A 23,542-nucleotide genomic window follows, 5' to 3' on the forward strand; every position below is an offset into this window, starting at 1 on the left:
GACAGACTTTGGAGTTTGCAAGATCAAACTGAGAAGGTTTCTAATAGCTGCCTTCAGAACCACAGGAAGTGAAAAAAGGCAAAACTGTTCTTTGAGTGTTTCTTTTTTTAATTGCACATTAAATTGATGTATGATGCACATTTTAATCTATGGTTCTTACACAACTTTTTCCCTTTTGCATTCTAGATGCACAGTCTCCAGTGGTCTGATCTCTCACGGTCTGTCTGTACAGCAGAGCCTACCAAAGATCTGAGTTCAGAACCGTGGACAGAGCTCACTAACACTTAGAGATGAGAGACTCTGCTCAGGGGGAGGTCAGCAGCCCTGTCTGGCCTGATTTACCACCAGCTGATCTCCAGCGATAAATCAAAGAAATGTGCTGGTCTGGAGGAAGCACGGGCTTTTGCCCAGGGACAAGCTTTTTACTTCAGACGTCCCTCCCTGCCCTCTGCAGTAGCCCGCACAGGCTGCTGCCGGCCGGCTCTCCAATGCTTCATGCACTTTCTTCACAGAAACTCCTACTAAGGACTCAGATTGTAGATTTGCTGATCTTTGCTCATTTTTATATGAATAAGTGTCATGAAGCAGCAGAACAGAGCAGCGGTGTTAGATACAAACTGCGGGTTTTAGGCACAGATAAGGGAGGCAAATAATAACAAATCTTAGGCAGACTTGTATTTCTTTTATAAAAAAAATAACTTTTAAATCTGTGGACTTTAATTGAATCCCGTTGGCAATCGTCGCGGTCGCTTGCTGCCTCGTTATCGCCGACAGCAGTAATATTTGCTCTGAATTAAGCTACTTCATCATAAAAATCAACCGCCGGTGGCTAGCTGTTGATAGCAGACACACGGTTATGAAAGAAATCAAGAATAACTTACAAATTTATACGAATTGATAATCCAGCTTCCTTTGAGCTCTCAAAATGTAATAATTCCGTTCATCACCCGAGACTGCCTCCTTCTGTCGCCGGTAAACGCGCCGCTGAGAGGAGCCGCCAGATGGGGGAGGGTGAGACGGCTCAAATCAAACCAACCGTAACGGAGGGGTTGTTTTCCGGGAAGGTCTTTCAAAATAAATGCCCAATTTTCTTCTTCCTATTATTATTATTATCATCATTATTATTATCATTATTATTGTTATTGTTGTTGTTATTATTATTACAACGTTTCCAGGAAAATGTGTCAAATATGTATAAGATGAAATCCTTGTATTAGAGAAGCTGAAAGCACATGTTTTCTATTTTTCACTGTACTAAGAACAAGTATTTTTGGACAGTGGCAAATTGCTGTTATCTAAATAATCTTATTTTTATTTCTTCTTTGATTACTCACTCTTGCAGACATGACTGCCACAAAATTATCATTCATTTATACCAAGTTTTTTGATGTAACTCAACTGAAAAAAAATTCTAATTATTTGCTATATATTATACTGAATATACTTCATTGCCTGTGTGTTAACACACTGCGACTGTGTGTAGTCTGTGTAAAAATAAAGTAAAAATGGAGTAGAAATAGCCCATAATACTGTTTACTCTTAAAGGAAAAGTATGTATGTATGAAACACACCAAATGTATTTCGAGTCAGGTTGGGAAAATACCCAGAGATTTTTACTTCTTTATTCTGAAAGAAGCTTCCATGCAAATAAATGGACTGCATACAACACATTTCTTGGGGTTATTGTTTTGTTTTGATTTTTAAATGCCACATCCCTTCAGTAAAAAAAAAGGTCTGTCTGCTCTTATGCATATTTAAAAATATTCCAGGTAGATATGAAGATTTTCTGCAGGAGTAACTTTCTTTTCTTGGAGGGCTGCATCTTGCTATCCAGGGTCCATGTTTCTGAAGCCTTTGAATCACTGCTGTGTAAAAAAAATCACTGTATTTATTTATTTATTCATTATTTGTAATATTAATATTACAAATAAACAAAGTCATACAGAAGGAGAAGAAGCACCGAGCACTAGTGGATGATTTTGTTGAGTTTTGAAATGCCCTTCACGTCTTTTTTAAACTAAGAAGAAGTCGCTGATCAGCTCGTGCAGCTGGTTTTAAAGGATGACCCCAAACTTTGCAGCTCCATATTGAACACAGGATACGTTTCCCCTCCACACCAGCAGAGGGCGAGCCTTTCCAGCCGGCCCGCGCCACAGCATAAACCTTCCTGATCGAAGAGAAACTTTCCTTCCGGCTCCGGTCCCTTAACAAGTGGAAAGGTAAAGTGAGACTCGGCGCAATAATCCAAATATATCTTCACCATCTCAGATTTTGTGAAATAAAAATAATAGTTTTTTCATTGTTATTAAAATTATAAATGGAGACATATGCGTATTTTAGCCTTAAACGCCTCTGAGTCGTTGATATTCGGCTTAGAAGTAGAGAAGTAACCCCGGCTTCAGCGTTCACGAACGGTTGCCATTTTTCTCCTGTGACGCGGTCTTCAGATATTAGCTTTTAATTTCTATAAAACAGAGTGGCTGTTGATGTGAATGTGTCCAAAAATTCGTGATGTGTTGAATTATTAAAGCGTCCGCTGATTGTCTCTTCAGCGATTTGATTTTCATTACTAGATGTGTCTTAGCACGCTAGCCAGTTAGCATGCTATTATTGAGGCTGCTGTTAGTATGGGTTGAGTTCCAGGGATCTGATGCACGTTGTCTCTTAATGCAGATGCTGATGCCCAAGAAGAACCGCATTGCTATCTACGAGCTCCTCTTCAAGGAGGGAGTCATGGTGGCCAAGAAAGACGTCCACCTGGCCAAGCATCCTGAGCTTGCTGACAAGAATGTACCCAACCTTCACGTGATGAAAGCGATGCAGGTGAGAAAGAACGAAGGTCCAGCTTGTAAAGTTCTCACCAAGACTAGAATTAACTGAGATGTAGTGACTGTAAATGGGCTCGTGGGGAGAAGAAAGTGGGGGAATGTGACAAAGTGATCATGAATGTGTTTTGAGCATCACTTAGAAGTTCTGGGTTTGTGTTTTTAAGTGGGAAGATGTCATTTGTCAGTCCAGATATCAAGTCCTGGTTGTGTACCTGTAAAATTTGTTTAGTAGTTTAACAGTACCATGCTGTCTGGACAATGTCCCCCTTACATGTTTGGGTTAGAGAAAGTTAAGGGATGAGAATTATATTTCTTTTCAGCAGTTAATTCTGAAGTGAAGCTCCTCTGCATTAAAAGGAGCCAATTTAGATGGTTTGGGCATGTTGTTATTACACCTCTTAGGGAAGATTTTTGTTTAGGCGTGGTCCAGATTGGGGTGGCTAAACCCGAGGCAAATTCAGGATACTCTAATTTGGGACTCTCTTCCTATCCTCCCAGAAGAGCGGGAGTGAGTGCAGCTTTAGACTTTTCTTTTTATATTTATAATATAGAGCCGTTAAGAAGAGAGGAAGTAAGGGAATGCATGCAGAAAAAAGGACTTTGCTTGAAGGCGAACCTAGGCTGCTGCATTTAGTTCTGTGGCATGTGGTCATCTGGTACACCTATGAGTCCTTGATTTTATTTTGAGTTTACTGTGTAATGTATACAAGTGGCTGATGCCATCGCCACCTTGTGCATGGCGCTCACATCCCAGTGTTTTATGCAATGCCTGCCATAATGTCAGGACCTGTCCCCTTTGTGTGTGCCCCACCACTTTTTAATAGACGGTTTGATTTGGTCCACTGTTGTATGTGGGGGAAAAATCAGCATGTATCTGTTTATTTTTTATTTATTTTTCTTTGGCTTTCACAGAGGATGTAACATTTAGCTGATTTTTACTGCCGTCACACTCATGGCAAATGGCATTTACAGTAGGATATTACTGATGTGTATCTTTTGTGCCCTTTCAGGTTTCGTAAAGTTGTGTGGCTGATTATTTGCTCTTTCAAACATTTTTCACATGGGTGTTGGTGTCGGCTCAGAATCTATTGCATCTGAGTTCATTTTATCTTTTGGAATGATTGTAGGGCAGTATGGTGTGTGGTGGTTAGCACTGTTGTGCACTTACTTGCTTTCTGTGCACTTACCTGAGCAAGAAGCCTAAAGATACTTTCTGCATAGTGCTGCCATACCAACCTAGATTTTGTACTGATTTATTGTGGTAGTCAGTATAATGTGGTAATTGTGCTTTTCCGTGCAGTCTCTGAAGTCCTGTGGGTACGTCAAGGAGCAATTTGCCTGGCGCCATTTCTACTGGTACCTCACCAATGAGGGCATCCAGTACCTGAGAGACTTCCTCCACCTTCCCCCTGAGATCGTGCCCGCCACCCTGCGCCGCCAGACCCGCCCTGAGACCGCAAGGCCCAGGCCCAAGGGTAAAACATCTATCATACATGCTTGTTTCTAATAAGTTTTGATTTTTCATTTCCTGAAGCCAGAAATACTAGTAATAGTATTTAATATGTTAATGCTTCCTGAGGTTATAAATGATATTGAAGCTGATTGTGAACTCAAAATCTGGTGCTCAAACACAGTTTTCCAGAAATCAAAGTTGCTAATCTAAACTTCAGCAGATTGTTTTAGATGTTCTGGATCCTGAGTGTGATCTGTTCTAAATAAGGTTTATTTTTTTCTCTTTATCAATGAAAGTTTTTTGATTGACTTCTGAACTAGATCGTAACAATCTCATTTCATAATTTCCTTGCCTTTCGTTGAAGCTGAAGTTGCACTTTCAATTGGCATCTTCAATTGGATCTTATGAAAATATGCTAAAGAGGTTTCAGCAATTAAGTGCCACATAAAATGTTATGGTCTCCTCTTGCTGTTAGAGGGTGTTGTAAAGCATACAAATTTAAGTAGTTCATTAATAAACTCAAAAGAGGGACCTCAGAGTCCAAAGACTTATATTTAGTGAGAATTGTTAGCATTAAAATTAAAGAATTTTAAAGCCTATTGAATTTCCTCTTTTGGAAAGCCAGGAAAACTGGAGCTTAATGTTTTGTCATCTTTTTACCTGCAGGAGTGGAAGGAGAGAGGCCCGCCCGCCTTAACCGTGGGGAGGCTGACAGAGATGCTTACAGGCGATCTGCCGCGCCCCGTACGTATAACACCAACTACACTAGTCACATTATGAGTTGCTCATGTGGTCTTGTGATGTTTACATGAATGATGCAAACTAAAATGGTAATTTTGGATCATTAAATCATACAGTGGTGTTATTCATTAGTAAAATGTCTTGATTTTTCAGAGTGAAATGTGAAAATGCAGTGATGTGACCCATCACATGTTCCTATAGTTTGTCTACTCTTGTCTGAATGAGCACCTCAGTCCTCATTCTTATAGGCTGGTCACGCAGATATTAACACCAATAGTTGTAACCGCACAAAGCTCTGAAATGACCTGCCTCCAAAAAGTACAGGCATCTGCAGACATCCGAGCACCTCGATAAACTTTGAGTAGATTTGTATAAAATTTTAAAGTTGGACCTCTAGTGGCTGTCTGAATCACTGCATGTAAAAACTTTACACTGGCTACGTCACCTTTAGATGGCGGTAGAAACCAATGCCCTGGAAAATGTTAAACATTAATGGTAAATGTAATGTTGTAAAATGGTTTGTTTTAAGCCAAATCACAGCCTGTTTCCAAACCAGTAGTGCTTGTGCCAAAACAAAAGCAAATGACATGTTAAATATGTTCTTAGGTGAGAATCTAAATCATGTTTCCTTTAGAAAACTGATCACAATGATTCAGATGAAACATGTTATCAAATATATATTATTGAAAGGATTGAGCTTGTATGACAAAGACAAAAATCGATGTATGTGGAGGATTTGGATTTTAAAAATGAGGCATATGAAGCTCCCATCACATCATTCTGATGTTCAGAAGGCAATTTGCTTGTTTATCAAAGAAAAACAACAGTAAAAATTATTATTACTGCCCCACCCCCCCTGTCTAATTTTGGTATATATTTGACATGTTATGGTGAAGTTTTAACAAGTTTGACATTTCTGAAAGTTACTGGCTGACCTCTTAACTCATAACTTCTCCTTTAGCTGGTGCTGACAAGAAGGCAGAGGCCGGTGCTGGAGCTGCCACAGAGTTCCAGTTTGTAAGTACATTTCCTTTGTTTCATGCGGGTATTTTGAGAAATGGGCTGGCAACAAAAACCTTGTCTTGATCTTGAATGTTTTTCTGTTATAAGAATTGTTTTCTACAGCAGAACAACAAAGGCTCTCCTCCCTAAATTTGTGGGTGCGGTTTTACATGGGTTTTAAAAAGGAATGTCAGAAAGCTAAATGTGGTTTATACAGTGCAGCTGGAAAACTTGTAGATTCTTGTATTGAACATGTTGGTCGACTGACAACATTTTTCTGTTGCAGAGAGGTGGCTTTGGACGCGGCAGAGGACAGCAGCCTCAGTAAATTTCACTCTCTCTTTGTGTACAATAAAGAAAATCCAAATACAACTCTGTCTGTTTGTGCTTTTCTTCTTAAAGTATTTTGTAAGATGAGCAGGCGAAAGTCCACATACGTTGGTTATAAATTTGAGCAATGTGATGGTGGACCAGCTCAGGATTAATTGAGTATTAAAATACTTTGATAATTAATGAGTGTGTCAAGAGAGGTGCCACAGTGAGACTGAGATGGTGTCAAATGAAAAACAAATGCCTTTGTTTTTGGCAGGAAGTTAGTCTGGTGGGTAAATTGTGTGGAGGGTCATTTTTACAGTTATCTCCCTCACTGTTAGTCCACACAGAAAACATTAGGTGGTTATGGTAGCGTCAAGTTGAAATGATCTAGGACTCAATGACTCACCTGCATACTAAATTGGGCCTTTTTGCCAAAGTTATAATTAACCCAACATAACCTTTTTACACAGAGGAAAATTTCTTTTTAAAGTTTTTAACATTGACTCTCATAGTTTTCCTGAAAGCAAAGATGGATCTGGGCTCTTGTGCGTGATGGACTGGTACCCTATCCAGGGTGTAGTGCGACCCTAAATTGGATAAGTGGAAGAAAATGAATGGATTGATTTTCCTATGTTGACAAAAAGTACTACCAACCCTGGAAAGGATGTCAATCTACCCTGATACTACTGAATATGTCAGGAACTATACTTGACCATGAGAAACCCAATTAGGTTGTAGCTGCTACTGAAGACTCTCAAAATGTTAACCAGCTTATCTTTTAATTTTATCTGACATTTCTACGATGTTTCAACACAAATTTGACTTGACAAATCTGCTTATAAGCAGATTTATCTAATGAAAGAAAGTGTCTTGACAGTCTTGAGATGTCCTGCTGCTGACATCCTGAAAGTAGACCTAACTCTTTTTACACATGAACCTCAAGAGTTAAAACAAACTGATGGGTGAGTTGGCTACAGAGTTACAATATTTCAGTTGTTGTAAATACCTACATACTCTAGAAAGAGCACACTTGGAGACGTATTGAACACACACACACCAGCCTGAATGTGAAATACTGGTGTTTATTTGTTGGCACATTTATATTACAATCTTCAGTCTTCTCACACTGGTCTTATTCCACAGTCCCAAATGACAAAAGAGGAAAAAAAATAAAAATTCCAGTGACACAGACCTTGAACACAAATACAGATATGCAACTTCAAGGCTGAGGTCAACGGTTCAAAAGTGAAGTTATCAAATTCAGAGTTTGTTTGGTTGTTTTTCAGAGATGGCAGCTGTCTTTTTTTTTTTTTTTTTTTTTTAATTAACATTTTTCCAGTCGTTTAGCAGGTGAAACGGTCATCATTGTGCTAAAGGAAAACTGAATGTTACAAATCCTCAGCTGCTAAGTGATGTGCTTTGTTTTATTCTTTTGCTTTGGCCACAAGATGGGGCCCAACTAACTGACATGGCAACACATTAATAAACCGTCCACTTTGGTAAATTAAATGAAGTGACTTTATCTGAAGCTCCAGTGGTTTCAAGTTAGGAAGCGTCATTATTTTAAAGAGGCAATTTTATAGCCAAGAAGTCCAAGAAAGGGTGAATGTGTTTGTACCATCTAATGATACCATCAGTCTAATGTGGAATTCAAGTGAAAACCTTTACTTCCAAATTTCCCGCTAGCACTCCAACCTAAATCAGTCAATTTGTGACAGAAACTGTTTGAATTTTAGTAAGAAGGGTTAAAAAAGAAAAAAAGAATTACAATAATCCTTTAGGACCAAAGCCAAAGTGCATTCTCTGGCTATCAGATTGCTGTGTTACCTATATACAAGACATCAGGTTGTCAGTAACAAGAGAAGACAAAACAAAACACAGGATAAGGAATAAGTGGTTATTAATAATTAAAAATGACTGGCTGTTTACTTTACTGTTTAAATCCTCCTCACATTCATTTTGACAGTACCTGTCACCCGCATCAAACTAGAGAGCCATAGTTTATTAGGCTTTTGTTTTCTGCCATATGTAGTTTCATCCCGTTTCTATTTAATTGTACCTTTAGATGATGACTAAAAAGTCTAATCAACACAAAATCTCATTTCAAGTGCCAGGTAGAGCATCATAAAGCAAGACTTTGACCACCACACCTTTCTAAAACAGCAGTAAAAACAGTCCAAAGTCTCAGGCTGGAGGAGACTTTAGACCCTTTTCACCTTAACTGTCATTCAGAAGAGATCTGAATTCCTGGATTATTGCAGGGCAGTGTTAGCAGCTGTGCTAGCATGTGGTGATTTCCACCATAATCATAAACATGGAAGAAAAGACTCAGTCCACCACTAAAAGCCACTCTGCTCTTTGTCTAGATAAACTTTGCTCCGCTTGCTTTCAGTTCTCATTTCCTATCAAAGGGTTTCTCATCAGATTGTGAATCATAAGACTGGAGTTTTCTGTGCATATTCATTGTTAAATACATAAGTACTGCCAAGTCTCCCAACAAACCCTAATGAAATCTTTTTAAATCTATGGGCATCAAATACTTTTTTAATGTGGCTATAATCAGTTTTTTGTTAACATGATTTTTTTTAATGTAAACTGTGTTTCTCTTATGCAAGAATCAAAGACCTTTTGCCTATGTACTTAAACTCAACTTTACACTATTATTCAGCATCTTTTAGCTCCTTCTTGTGGTTTTCCAGCCTGCAGTCCCACATTGCCTGCATTTATACAGTTGTAGCATAGTTTTCAGCTGCAACTGCTTAGCAAAAACAGAGTAAACAGCCATCTGGTGAAAGTAGTGGCGGGGTTATAAACTAGTCAGAAAGAGATAAGGGAGAGCAAACAAAAGATGAATAAAAGGAAAAACAGAACCGAATGAAATTCACCAGTTAGAAAAAGACAACTCCAAACAAATGCAAATGTTTGTTGGATGTGCAAATTTTGTGTCCTATAAACTTGGAAGGTGAAATGTATCAGATCTGCTTATGCAAATTTTTCCAAATTTATCAATGTGGGGAAAAAAAGGCAGAACACCAAAGTGGGGAGATCAATGAAAGAAACCCTCTAGGGGAAAATTCACTGATTAAACCTAGTGGTACAGAGGAGGAAAAGACTCCAGGCTTTCCAGCTCAGAATGCAGTTATACTTCATTTCATAGTTTGACTAAAGATGATAAACAAAAAAAAAAAAGAAAAAAAAAAAAGAAGAAAAATCCTTGCCATTACCAATTAATTTTGGTCTAAAACAAAAACATTAAGGTTGTTACAATTTTCTATTATAAATAGGCTCTTTAATCTCACCCACAGCCACATTCCTTGTTCTTTAGCCTCTGATGTACTGAATGCTATCTCAAGAGAAAATTCCTCACAGCTTTAAAGCCAACGCAGTGAGTTCAATCAGGTTTTCCAGCCTCAATTGAAATGACATGTAGCACTCACAGATGTGTAAGAGGTGTTTTGTCATTTGTATTCTCATCTTTGATCTATACAGAAATAAACAATTTACAATAAAAACCTCTTACATGCTATCTACAGCGCCTCCAGTTTCACAGTATTGAGCCAGCTGCTTCACGCCACATCGCAGCCAAGTGATGCAGCTGAGCTAAAGAGACTTTTGCCAAACGTTAGAGAGGAGGAAAAAAAAAACAAAAAACAAAACCCAAAAACAAACAAAAAAAAAAAAAAAAAATAGTATCCAAAAAGCATTTTACATGTTAAAAACAAGGTCTCAAACTGTACAAGGCTTGTTTGTTCTGCATCTTGCCAAAATCAGTTTGACATCAGTTTAATGTCAAGCAGGTGTTTTGAGTATTTTGGGGGATGCAGAATAAATACTAAGGAGGGAAGGTTTAAAAAAAAAAAAAAAAAGAGAGTCATGACCATAATGAAAAGTGCCCGCTAAATTCATCTGTACTATGTTACAAACACAATGTAAACAATTGCTTTTAACCAATCTGAATGTGAGGAGTAAAATATGGAAATTGTTTTAATAACTTAAGTGATATGTGCTGCACTTTGAAATTACACAAGTCCATGATTCTGAAATCTACTATTTCCACCCTCTCAGTGTTTGGAGGAAGACTCTGTAGTCAGTCACATGAAAGCGTTTTAACAAAGAAAACAAAAAGGGATCAAAAAGAGAAGAGTGAGGACAAAGATGGTTTTTACATTGTCTGCTGACATTCTTTCAGTCACTGTGCAGCGCATATACATATATACATATATGCATGCTCTGAAATTGAAACCTGTAGTGCTTGGCTAGCTTCCCAAATAGGAAAGAAACACAGCTGAAAACAGAAATGGAAAGAATATTGAAATTAAGGGGCCGTATCCTTCAGGTTTAAAAAAAACACAACAAAACAAAACCACAAAAAAAACATAACAAGAACAACTACAACAGGAGAAGAGTGAAGAAAAGCCAAAAGACCTTACCCTGTCTGTCACACAGTCAGCATCAGGTCACTCGAGTGAGTGAAACGCAACAACAATAGCGCTCATGCAAGACAAGTCACTTCCCACAATTCTTTTCGTTCAGATACAATTTTTCCTATCCTTAAAACAGGGGAGGGAGTACACTTATTATGGGCACATTCATTCACAGAAAAATAAACAAACAAAAAAAAAAAAAAAAGATGGAGACATTAAAAAGACCACCAAAAGCCTTCAGCTTAAGCACTAAGTATACACTTTTACATTACAACAGTAAAAAGTAGTTCTTGCATTCAATAAACACCACGCTAAGGGTGTGTTAAGGAAAAGGGAATGAGGGGACACTTCATGCAGTTGTCAGTAAAAACAAAAACAAAAAAGAAGAGGGGTCAAAAATTACATTTACATTTACAAAGTGTTTTGGACTATTCATCCAACACTTGTTGAGTCTGCACCAGATTTCTGGCACAAAGGAGTTGGCAAGGCAAACCATGTTACTGAGACAAAAGAAAGAGAAGAGAAGAGAAGAGAAGAGAAGAGAAGAGAAGAGAAGAGAAGAGAAGAGAAGAGAAGAGAAGAGAAGAGAAGAGAAGAGAAGAGAAGAGAAATAACACAAGTAAGAGCGCAGGTGGTGGCGAAAGCTCCTGGGGTATTCAGAGTTGTGGTTTTAGTTATCTGATCCCAGAAACAGAGCTCTGATTGATGCTGTAGGTAGGGGAGAGGTCCCCACCTATCGTGGTCACCAGTGGAGTTCCATTACTGGTCAGACAACTCTCCTGGAGAGCCTCAAAGTAGGTGGCCTGCACAGGCTTGTGACACTGCAACACTTGTATGGCATCGTCTATTTTAAACCATTCCCTTTTTCTCCCTGTTTTGCAGAAAAAGAAAGCATTGTGGAGAAGGTTAACATGCAAGAAAAAAAAAAACAACACACGGGGAAAAAAAAAAGTCATTATGAAAAATGGGTTTTGACTGATTATTAGTACTGTACACACAGCTAAAGTGAAAATCACAAGGGCAGGAACAAAGCTGGTTTTATAATCTTCCCCAGTAAACACACACTAAAAACTGTAATATCACTAAGGCCAGGCAAAAAAAAAAAAAAAAAAAAAAAAAAAAGCTACAGTCAAGCATGTGACTGCCTGAGAACTTTGTCCGTATGATCCCCATTCTGACAAGTAAACAAACAGTGCTTTACCAATGTTGACTGAGTCCTCCCAGTCCTCCAGCACCTCCGTTACAATAAGAACATACACATAGGTCCTGTGTTTTCTCTCCTGGTTCTGTGGAAGAAAACATTTGCATAATTAACCAAACAGTAAGGTGACACTTAAAGACACCCCCCCAAAAAAGTCAACACACAGCAGCTCACCTCAAATATTCCCACCAAGCGACCTAAAGTCCCCTTCACACCAGCCTGTAAAATGAATGAAAAATGATGAAATGCTCAGTAAATACTGTCACAGGATGAAGTCACAACAGACGATTAAAGGCTTTTCGTTCAATATGAAGAGATTGAGGTCTATGCAAAAACACTTGTATAATTGAATGCACTCCAACAGCCTAACAATAAACACCCATTTGAACCTCATAGTGTTTAGTTGAAATAGTTTCAAATAGAGCTGATTTAATTTGTACGGTAATTGGAAATGGTGTTTGTTGTGCACTGGATTATATTACATCATAAGATTGTGTTTATCCCCACACATTCACTCCATCTAAATCCTGGATTGTGGTTTTTGCGTCCACAAAATAAAAACAATATACAGCATATACAAAGACTGAAGTCTTGTTCTGCATGCACTTTCCTGCAACGAGGCACATTATTTAGGGCTGTAAAACAAAAACAATTGGGGATGTTCTTGTACACTAACTTAATAGGCAAGAGAGATTTTTAGTAGATACACTTATCGTATCCATTTGAAAATTTGACTTCCTTCGAGTTATGGCATTTACAAGATTTTCTGAAAATTTGAGCCATGACCTTGCCCTTGAGATCAAGGTAACATATTCAATCTCATCCAAGATTTTTAGCACATACCTATGGCATCAATTTGAATATCCTACATTGCTTTGTTCTCAAGTTATCTCATTCACAAACTTGGGAGTCCACATTTGCCCTTTAGTGTCCACTGGCACTAGTGTTGCACGTTGTCTTTTGCTTCGGCTGAGTGTTGCACATTAAAGACATATTAGCCTCACTGACAGAAATTTTCACTGCTGACAAGCCAGGGAAGCAATGTTCAACTGTCCAGTCAACTGATTGTGCACATTCCTACAAAATACAGTCATGTGAGTCTTGTGAAAACCGAAGTACACCCTTACTGCCTCCAAAGGAATTAAGAGGGTAAGCAGAAGCCAGGTGCTACTAATTAAGTGGGTATGCAAGTGTGAAGAAGTTTGAACAAGTATGGGTTGTTTGGAAGGGTTGCCAGGAGAAAGATTAATCTCTGTAAAAAGAACATGGCAACACAACTTGGGTTTAGGTTAACAAAGTTGCATATGAACAAACCACACACTTGTGGAACAATGTCCTTTCAACAGATGAGACCAAAGTGAAGATTTTTATTACCATAATACAAAACGCCACATTTGGATAAAACCCAAACACAAGATATCAGCACAAACCTCTGATACCACTAACAATTAGGGCTGCCACGATTAGTCGACTAGTCACGATTATGTCGACTATTAAAATCGTCGACGACTAATTTAATAGTCGACGCATCGTTTGAAGCTTTGTAAGATCACAAAGGACGCAGGAATGAGTAGTAGGATTTAAGAGTGTAATAACGGACTGAAACAGAAGATGGCAGCACTGCATGTACAAGGATGCCAGCTGCCGTTAAACCCCGAAGAAGAAGAAGCTGTGTCCCAGAATTCATAGCGCAGCTGTCAACAATGGCGGCAGCTAGTTAGTTTTAACTTTACTCTTATTATTCTTTCTGGGTCACAAAATAAACGTTTAACATATTTTCAGGCGAGAATGTAGCTGTGTAAACCTCAAATATCTGCTCAGTTTATCAAGACACCACATATTTTCAAAAGCGCTCCGACGTTTTCGGAGACGTCTGTTACCCACTAGCTCGTTAGCTAGGCGGGGGCAAGGCTAACTAGAGCCGTGAGAACACCGGACTCCCGGCAAATCGTTTTCAAACCCACCGCCGTCTTTCGCTAGTCAGGTTAAACATATATATAAGTCACTTAGATAACTTAAAAATGTTATTGTTTGGCTTTCTTTAGTATTTTATTTGTTCCTGAGTAAATCGGTTTGGCTGAGATTAAAGTTATAGTTTTTTGCACAGCTAAAACTGTCAAGCAGACAGCTGATTATCAGAAGTGTGAGACGCTGGAGAATATACTCCGGTGTCCTGTTATATTTTAGAAAGCAAGGAGTTTATTAAACTTCACCGAAACAATCTGCAAATTTCATTAAAAATTAATAAACTACCATCTTGTCTTTATTTTTAGTTAGCACAAACACTTCAAGCTGTAAGCTAATGATAGTTATATAAGACCAGATGCTGCTGGTGCAATAAGCTGTACGCTGTACGTCCAATGGATGATGATCTGATTAGTCGACTAATCGCAAAAATAATCGGTGACTAGTCGACTATCAAAATAATCGTTTGTGGCAGCCCTACTAACAATGCCTAAAACTTGGCCAAAATTGGGTCATGCAACAGGACAATGATCCAAAGAATACCAGCAGATCTACAACAAATTTACAAAGAAAGGACTCAAGGTGTTGCAATGGAACAGTCGAAGTCGGGACCTCAACGTGACAGAATCATAAGAGATCTGTGCATAGAAAATACCCGCAAACCTCAATGAGGTGAAAAAACTTTGTAAAGAAGAGTGGGACCAAATTCCTCGACAATAATGTGAAACTGACAAAGTCAAACAGAAAATGATTACTTGCTGCTGTGTACTTATTGCTGAGCATACTTCAGTTTATCGCAGGACTGCTTAGTCCGATGAAAACTCTTTTCATATGACTGTATGTCATATGACATGTTGTTCTTCTTTTGATTACACTGAAAAGCATGCTTTTGACAGCTGTCCAACAGTGTCAGGAGCCACTAGCATATATCTTGCCTCCTTTAGCTTTAACACAAGCCAAAAAAAGAAAAAAAGTAGAGAAAAAACAAAGCAAAACAAAAACAAGGTTTTTGCTGCCTCAACTTCAAAACCAGTTTGTTTTATTTTTTCCTAGAAGGGATTGGTTTCCAAGTTTCTCTTTAGATACCATGTTATCATTACCCAACTTCGCCCAACAGATAACACACTTGGGCTAACAGTCGTTGACATTGCTGGTCCAGCAGAAGTCATATGACAGGTATTTTTCACGCATCTCCCCTTAACTGTAAACTTTGTTTTCCCACAAAACAAAGCACTATATTTTCCCCTATTAGGCTCCCATATATGCAAATTGCCAGGGATTTGGCTCTCGTTTTTTTTTTTTCTTTTTTTTTTTGTAGTTCTAAACTGCAAAAATTTATGATCCTCACAAACAAAAACAAAAAGAATTGGTGCACCACTTGGAAAACACTCTCCTAGCTGAAAAAGCTAACATCCCTAAAAAAGGGATCAATTCACAAAGTAGGTCAATGTCAGGTTCCCCCCTCATAATGACTGGACATAAATTACTTCTACAGCAATGAAATTACTATTAAACGCATTGATAATTGTCATTGATTTCTTCTGACAAAATGTTTAACATTAATCAAGCAACTGACAAAATAAACAAAAACAAAACAATAATATAGTGAGGAAAAACAAATTCACAATCTGTCAGAGCCCAGTCTCAGATGTCCAACTACTAGTCAAAAAAACTAAACTACATAAAACATAATATTCAACAAAAACAGAAAAACATTTTTCAGAGGCTGAAGCCACAGTTTTCTTGGAAAGTGCCATATTAGTGGGGGAAAAGGTTCCTGATTTACTGATCAACTGATTTTTAAAATTGACTTATTATACATCTGAAAAATAACCCTCTCTCAACTTTTGGCACTTTTTGACAGCCTCTCTCTCAAAATCGTTTTTAGTTTTGTCATGTAAAAGGTCAGGGGAAAAAAGCAGATGAATAAAAACTTTGCAAGTTATTATACCTTTTCTCACAATCCTAAAATCAGAGCCATATAAATGTCACAACCTTTCTGTCATAGAGAAACTTTAAGGTCTCTGAGAGCTTAATATTGTTGAGAAAATTTTAACACCAAAAATCATCTCCAAGATTTTAACTCCCAGAGGTTAACAGTAGGTCAGGTTTTGATACAGCACCAGGCCTCTCACTGACATCTCTGCAGCTTCTTCCTCAGTTTCCAGTTTCACTCTATAAATAAATGTTGACTCCACACACTGTACCAATTGCACTCCTAAGGCCTTCAGCTTGATCATATGGTAAAGAGCAGGCACACCACTAGAAACTCCAAAGACGAGCCAGGGATTAAGTAATAGGCCAAAAGTCAACCTGTTTGTTTTTATGAGATGGAAAAAGTCTCCCAGCTCTGGCATTCATGTAACACAAGACTACTGGGCAACACTTGGGAAGAGGATGTACAGCTGAGACTTCGTTACCAGTTATGCAATGCGTCTTCAGGTTGCAGGGTCGGGGTGCATCTCCAAGATACAAGGATTAACAGAGATAGTGAACAGTCTAACAAAGAAACCCTCTGTAAATTTTGGCTTGCTACTGCATGCCTTGTCTTCACTCTCATCCCTGGAGAGACTCCAAACCAATAAGCATAAGCAATCACTTATCACTTATACGGTGATCAGAACAGGCTCACCAGGATTAGGATATGTCCTATTACACCATCGTCCAACAAAAGGCTTAGAAAGCCAGTGTAGTTGGTGATGTATCAAGCAGCACTCAGTCACCACAGAGTTTCTGAATGTAGCCTTTTAGCACATAAGGAGCCTGAGAAGTGATGTGACATTGCTTTTGACCCTGTGGAAATTTGCTGGCAGGCCTAAGTGTCCTGCAACCACCAAAGCTACCAATCAGCAGGAGCCAGGATAAGGGATGATATCAGCATCCATCAGTGTGACGGATCACACAGAGAGGATAGGCTTTATAAGGTCAGCGGCCCACTAGGAGCCAACCGCCGGGTGAGATTCAGTGTCTTATGTGCCCTGTGTCCATTCTGATCAAAATATCCAAAGGATGAACAGCATGCAGAGTGGAAGAATACCTGATTTAACAAACAGGCGTAGGCAGTATAAGTAGGATATTGATTTCCAATTAGCTTCAGAACTGTTTACTAATTACTACCCATCCACCCCAATACAGAACAACAAAAACAACATGTTGTGTCCTCCAAGCTGCCCTTGTAATGTGACCACTACTGTATACTAATATATATAGCTACGAGAAACTTACAAACAATAAAACTCAATTGTTGTCATTTTTTGCGTTTGTGTGACTTGACTGTACTGCAGTCAAACTGCTGTGCAGCCAGTGTTCAATCTCTGTGTGACCTCCTTTGACACCTAAAGACTGCTTTGTAACATGATGCTATGATACAGCTTACATGTTGCTAGGCTCTCTCTCTTACTGTCCATGCAAACAGGATGACTGCATTGACAAAATGGATTTTGAGAACAAGGTATCAGGCTCAGTGTTAAATACAGACAAGTTAACAGAACTGTAATACAATACATCTTATGAGTCTATACTCAAACAAATTTGCCACACTTTCTGAGAATTATATTTCCAGCTACTGACATTTCTGAAAAGGATCACGTTAAGGTTCCCAGTACGCAGTATACATAGAGACAACATCTGTCACTTGGAAAACCAAAGAGAAAAGGCCATCATACTACAGGCTTAAATAAGATATAACAATATTGAGTGACACAACCAACCTCTTCACACACTTCTCGAGCTGCTGCAACATTGGGCTCCTCTTCGGGCTCCATTCCCCCTCCAGGAACTATCCACTTGTCAGGATGTCGACTACTGCTCACCAGTAGCACCTGCAAAACACCCCATACAATACTGGTCAGGTATGACAGTCCAACTCTGAGTTACTGTTCACATAATATCAACTGGGACATCGAAAAATACAACTCAAGAAAAATGGAAATGATAACTCATTGGGTTTAAGAAAACTAGTACTTTTATTACTGTCAATAAATCATAGCTAGTGAACTAGTTTAGATGTTGGGGTCTTAGTGGAGATGAGCTGTGGAACCCCTGGCTGCCAGTCAAATAATCTACAGTCTTAGGTAAAAGTTTCCACTTTGGTGCTGGTAATGCTGATACGTTTCCTGTAATCAACAACCCCTGTCTACACAGTCTGGCCTTTACTTTAACCAAAATGAGGAATTGGTTTGGTCCCATCTCCTCCCCTAGAAAAATGTAAGTACAAAGACATCTTTGTGTCTCCTTTTGACTGTACGTGAGCGTCCCAAATCGCGACTGAGCTCAAGTAATCCACAACACGTTTTCGCTTTTTCTGATACGGCTAGATAGGAGCGATAAATACACAAATAGCATTAATAATGTTGTAAAATATGCACACAGGGCTCGACGCTTCCATTAAGCTGGTGCTCCAAATATCAACAGTGTCAATTTCGCAAACAAACTAATCAAAATACACAAGTGATACAAGCCGGCTATCACTGCCAGAGTCATCTTCTGGCTTAAACTAGGATAGCTACTAGCTACATAGCAGTACAATGTTTGGCTAGTAATACCAGTTGCATTAACACAATACACTTAGCTCGCCAAACTATCTGTAACGCGAGCAGATACATATCTTAGCTGTCGCTTTAAATACTAAATATTCTCTGTCCATCCGACAGCTGGTAGTGATAGAGTCAGCACTCACCACAGCCTGTACTGTGGGCTGTGGTTGCTGGCCGATAGCCGGCTGCCCACGGCAGCAACCCGGGTAGTTAGCAAGCTAACGTTAGCATTAGCGCGGAGCTAGTAAGTCTGGTCATAACCGAGGCTGCTATCTGCACTGCTAAAGAGGCTTACATAACACTCGAGTAAGTACCAGCTAAAAAATAGTGACTAATCAAAACGTCGGGAGTCGACACGAGAATAAAATAAATCATTTTCCAGTTGGGATAAAACCAAAGCCGTGTTGATAAACGTCTCGATCTACACACAACAGAAAAGGCTGGATAAAACCTACGGATGCTAATATTAGCTTGGCCCTCCAGACAGTTCACATCACCGAACTCACCTCCTCCTCGCTCTCGCTCCTGAAGCACAGGCAAGCGGCCCGCTTCTTGTAGCCATCCCCGTCGTACGTCCGGGTTTGGTTTGACTTGAGCTTCATCATTTCGGGAGCGTAAAAGTTCAAAAGTACAGCTATATTTGCCACTTATAAAGACGATGGTTGTAGACGCAAAGTCCTCCTACGGGGAACCTCGGCGTTTTACTTAAAAGAAATAACTTCTTCTTCGCTTCATTTTCACAAACCTGGGAACATCTACGGCACGGTCGCCATTACAAGGAGCCGCTACGCCCACGACGTAGTTTAACCATTAATAGCTTGGCGAGCGTAAGAAATTTACCTATCAAGGGTTGAAGAATTAGGGCAACGAAGCGTGGGGGAAAACGCAGCACCACGCTCTGACTGGAGTGAGCCGGTAAAGGGAACTGGCACTTGAGGCTCCAACTAGATGGCCCGGTCTACTTATCTGATGCCGATATTAATTTATATGACTTTTTTATTTGGGGAAACATCGTATTTAGCGTAATCAAATTAGTTTGCTGCTCACATTAGAAAAAGAGACACCAGGTTAATTCATCAGTTTCAGCACCGCAGGTAATGGACAGCGCAGGAATGGCCCTCAAAATAGAGAAAAGCTGTTTTTAGGCAAACACAAAATTCAAGTAAGTCTTCAAATGTATTTTTGTCAAATCCTAATATACTTCAAATGGAAAATAGCTGCAAAATACCTAAATAATAGAAATTGTTAATAAATTATTAAGCGTAAAACTGGATTGACCTATAATAAAATTATATTTTAATTAAGGTGGATAGTCTACTATCATGTTGATTTTCAACCTTGTTATCCCTACATGGGAGTTTTAGTATTTAATTGCTCAGATGCTTGTCAAAACACATTTTCTAATAATACATTATAAACTATAATTATACACTGTAATGGCCTTGGGTCTCTTTTTATACAGGTTAAAAAATACATTTGAAAGTCCTCCACGAATCTTCTTTTATTCTTCATCTAGTACTATCTAATGCCCCATATCTGCAGAGCAGGCTGTGGCTCTAACAGTGCATACTAAATCAACATAGAAGCAAATAGCGTATCGATCAGAAAGAACACTTTTGTGCCCTCAGTTAGATCACAAAGACATTTCTGAATCTTTATCTTTGCTTTCCAGGAAAGGTCGACCAAAGTTTGAATCTTATCAGGGTTTTCTGCATTGTTATAACTTGGATAAGACATATAAATATGTCTTATAAGTCCAATTTAGGAAACAGCATTGGATGGTCTGGGCTTTTCGATGTTGCTAAAAAAGCACCTTGCTCTGCATTTGCATTATTATAAATGAACAAACAATGAGTCACAGTCTTACAAACCTGTTCAGGTCCCTAAATAATCAGTTTAATCTCATTATTGCAGCGACTTAATTGTGGGAACTCCAAATTGAATTTTAAATTGAATTTGTTACATAAACTTGCCAACCACACAACAAAACCCTGTCCTTAACAACAGAGGATGAATCTGATGTAACTGCAGTGCGAAGGAGTGGGCCACAGCAAACAATAAAACAAAAATGCTTTGTTGTTGAATGTCTCAATTTCACAAACAAACACAAAAAGCACAGACATGAATCTCAGCTTTCATACAAGCAAACAAGTTAATTTACAGTATTTTATGATGTGTGTAAAGAAAAAACAAGAAACCACCACCACAAAAAAATCCACAAAAAAAAAAACCAAACAAAAAACAGTTCAAACAGTTCAAAGTTCATGGAATAATAAAGCCCAGTTAAGCAGACATGAATGAAAACTCTTTAGTGTCAGTTGAAATGTTTTCTGTGTGAAAAATTGGGGCAGGGATAGCTCAGTTAGTGTGGTTGCCCCCCACTGAACAGCTACCCTGAGGTACCCCTGAGCAAGGTACCATCCCTACACACTGCTTCCCGGGCGCCTGATTAGTGGCTGCCCACTGCTTCACTGAGTGAATGGGTTAAATGCAGAGAGCATAATTTCCCCACGAGGATCAATAAAGTATACATTATTATTATTATTATTATTATTATTATTATTATTATTATTATTATTATTAATAATAATAATAATAATAATAATAATAATAATAATAATAATAATAATAATAAATTAGTCAGGTCTGCAAATACAAACAATAAACCAAACCAGAAAAGAAAAAAAGGGGCAAATATTGAAGTTATTTTAAGCTGACTGGCACATCATGATTTCCACCAAACTCACACAAATCCTCAGCATGCTGATTTCTTACAAAAGCTCTTATTCAAGTCTTTTCTATTGATTGTTCAAGTTGTCATTTCATTGCTTTTGTCATAGCTGCAATAACTCAGTTTCCCACCAGTAATCAACGCAACGCATTTTCTCCTTATTCGATTCACTAACTTCTCAGTTTTCTACCCACAGATGTTGACATTTGAAGTGGCTCTTACCTTCTTCTCAGCACATCTCAGATTGCTCTTCATTAAAGGGCAAGTCTTGCTTCGATGACATAATCAAGAAGAAAAACAAACACAAACAAAGCTAATCAAAAACTAGTATGAAATTATGGTATTGAATCTCTGTAAAATAAGAATAACTCAGGCTTAACGCTTACATTTTTATACATCTAATTATTTGAAAATATGTAATACTGAGCAAGGGTGCCTTTTAAAAGGTATAAACATGGAAATACATTAGGTTGTGAAGAGGAGGCTATAACTAAGCAACAGGTTGCTTGTATTTGGACCCATTTGTCCATTTCTTCCACTTATCTAATTAAGGGTTGCCACAGGGCTGGAGCGTTTATTAAACCCTCATAGGCTGAGAGACGCTGCACAAATTGCCAGTCTGTTGCAGGACTAACACACAGAGACAGACAGTTCATGTTCACAACCCTAACCCTTTACATCTATAGCCAATTTAGAATCTCCTAACCCGAAATATGTCTTTGGACTATGGGAGCTCATGCAAACAGGGGAAGAAGATGCAAACTTCACAGACAAGGGCCCAAACCTGGATTCAAACCAGAACCTAATTGCTGTGTGGGTGACAGTGCTAGCCATCAGACCACCATGCCACCTGTATTTGGTCCTACTTGTATCATATTTTGATTTAAACACATCCCCCATTAATTATTGGGGGAAAAAGTGAAAAGCTTGAGTCCCCTAAAAGTGAAACTAATTGTACGGCACAGTAGGTGTTCATAATATTGTGTCCACCACCTCCTGTGTGTAGCTATTAAAATACATTACAAGATGGAGGAAAGAAAAATGTAATTAGATGTGTTGCCTCGGGCTAATGTAAATTATGCAACATTAACATATAAATGTAATTAAAATAAAATAACAATTTAAAAAAAGTGTTTTCTAGGAGCAGGAGTTGGGTCAGCACATTCTCAGTTGTTGAGAAAAGGCTTCATGATACTGTAATTATGCACATTCAGCATCATTGTTGTTGACTACTAGCAGATGATTTTCAGTGTGCAAGGAAAACACACAGACGTGTGGGGCCACAGAATTTTTTGTTTGTTGTAGATTTTTTTTTCTCTCTACAAAAATCTATATTATATCAGCCTTGTCTGCTAGACTAACTAATCTCTTTATTTCTTTATCAAGTCATTCATTAATCTTCCATTCTGCTAACCACTTTCTCAATTAATTCACAACCTCCCTGCTCTATAAAATGACATATAACAGTTTCAGAGAAGCACTGACAGAAACGGAAAAGGAGATTACTGAAAAGATAAATTCAGACAGAAAGTTTCACATTATGGGCATAAAAGTCAGATACATTTATGCTAAAAAATAAATAAAAAATTACATTTAAAACAACTCCAAAGAATTATAATAGACGCGGAACAGAAAATGACAATAATTAACAAAATCTAGTGAAAGAATAAAAAGGAAACAGACATATAAAACCAAGTCTATGAAATTCTACATTAGGAAGTGATTTGAAGCTTATCAAATGTATCTTAAGGATTGAGGGTGTAAGACTACAAACTGGCTTATATTCGATCCATCCATCCATCCATCCATTTGTTTTTTTAACAAATGAATTTTTTTTTTAACAAATGAATATTTCTTCTACGTAGTTTGGAGTGAAACCCAGACAGGCTTTGAAATGTATGAGTAAATTTTAAAAACTAAATTTTAAAACAGGAATCCGGTTGAGAAATCCTTCTGAGGGTCCAACACCAGGAGATACAACCCAGAAAGTATGACACCAAGCGACGGGTGAAGTTTTGATGGTTTCAATTGATGATTTTTCTCAGTGAATCAAATTTCGGGTTTCAGCTATCTTGATTTCACTTTCTCCAAGCATCTGCCAACTTCCAAGGAATCCATAAGATTTATGAACCCAACAGAAAATAAACAACACATGTTGCAAAGACATTTGAAATTCATCAGGGTCACGGTTGTTTGCACAGAATGAAATATATACTTTCTATGCCGCCTCTCTCTCTCTCTTCGGGATGAGGAAAGCAGGTCTTACACAATTAAACATAGGGTCACACTCAAGAGGCTGCACTATAACGATCTGCTGTTGCTACGGCAACCAATTCTCTTTGGAAGT

General features: G+C 38.4%; 3 protein-coding genes across 3 annotated transcripts in view; 1 reads left to right on the forward strand and 2 right to left on the reverse strand.

Annotated features, from left to right (window-relative positions):
• pacsin1b (protein kinase C and casein kinase substrate in neurons 1b) overlaps positions 1-1,022 on the reverse strand; it is a 38,650-nt gene extending 37,628 nt beyond the window's left edge. The window contains exon 1 of the mRNA XM_085407325.1: positions 882-1,022. The gene's annotated coding sequence lies outside the window, so the exon portion shown is untranslated. The remainder of the gene's footprint in view (positions 1-881) is intronic.
• Positions 1,023-2,104: 1,082 nt separating this feature from the next.
• Positions 2,105-6,396, forward strand: rps10 (ribosomal protein S10). The gene is made up of 6 exons (XM_085407327.1): positions 2,105-2,219; positions 2,674-2,823; positions 4,129-4,303; positions 4,948-5,025; positions 5,984-6,039; positions 6,311-6,396. The coding sequence occupies exons 2-6, from the start codon at positions 2,674-2,676 to the stop codon at positions 6,350-6,352; spliced, it is 501 nt and encodes a 166-aa protein (XP_085263453.1). The 5' UTR covers positions 2,105-2,219; the 3' UTR covers positions 6,353-6,396.
• A 1,005-nt stretch (positions 6,397-7,401) lies between these two features.
• On the reverse strand, positions 7,402-19,315 carry nudt3b (nudix (nucleoside diphosphate linked moiety X)-type motif 3b). The gene is made up of 5 exons (XM_085407326.1): positions 18,971-19,315; positions 17,640-17,750; positions 12,139-12,183; positions 11,965-12,049; positions 7,402-11,634 (listed from the first exon to the last, which is right to left on the reverse strand). Exons 1-5 carry the CDS (start codon positions 19,067-19,069, stop codon positions 11,438-11,440), a joined length of 537 nt encoding a protein of 178 aa, XP_085263452.1. The 5' UTR covers positions 19,070-19,315; the 3' UTR covers positions 7,402-11,437.
• Positions 19,316-23,542: the final 4,227 nt, after the last annotated feature.

The sequence above is a fragment of the Rhamphochromis longiceps genome, linkage group LG5, assembly GCF_057381845.1.
Source record: "Rhamphochromis longiceps isolate RC_006_pf linkage group LG5, R_longiceps_female_GT1.1, whole genome shotgun sequence".
In the NCBI taxonomy this organism is placed as follows: Eukaryota; Metazoa; Chordata; class Actinopteri; order Cichliformes; family Cichlidae; genus Rhamphochromis; species Rhamphochromis longiceps.

What these genes read in the sequence shown, in the direction of transcription:
- rps10 (XM_085407327.1), top strand. Translation starts at nt 2,674, where the DNA reads ATGCTGATGCCCAAGAAGAACCGCATTGCTATCTACGAGCTCCTCTTC. An exon ending in CAGGCGATCTGCCGCGCCCC is followed by an intron (nt 5,026 to 5,983) that starts GTACGTATAACA and finishes CTTCTCCTTTAG; the next exon opens with CTGGTGCTGACAAGAAGGCA. An exon ending in CTGCCACAGAGTTCCAGTTT is followed by an intron (nt 6,040 to 6,310) that starts GTAAGTACATTT and finishes TTTCTGTTGCAG; the next exon opens with AGAGGTGGCTTTGGACGCGG.
- nudt3b (XM_085407326.1), bottom strand. Translation starts at nt 19,069, where the DNA reads ATGATGAAGCTCAAGTCAAACCAAACCCGGACGTACGACGGGGATGGC. An exon ending in CTCGAGAAGTGTGTGAAGAG is followed by an intron (nt 12,184 to 17,639) that starts GTTGGTTGTGTC and finishes TTCATTTTACAG; the next exon opens with GCTGGTGTGAAGGGGACTTT. An exon ending in GGAGGACTCAGTCAACATTG is followed by an intron (nt 11,635 to 11,964) that starts GTAAAGCACTGT and finishes TCTGCAAAACAG; the next exon opens with GGAGAAAAAGGGAATGGTTT.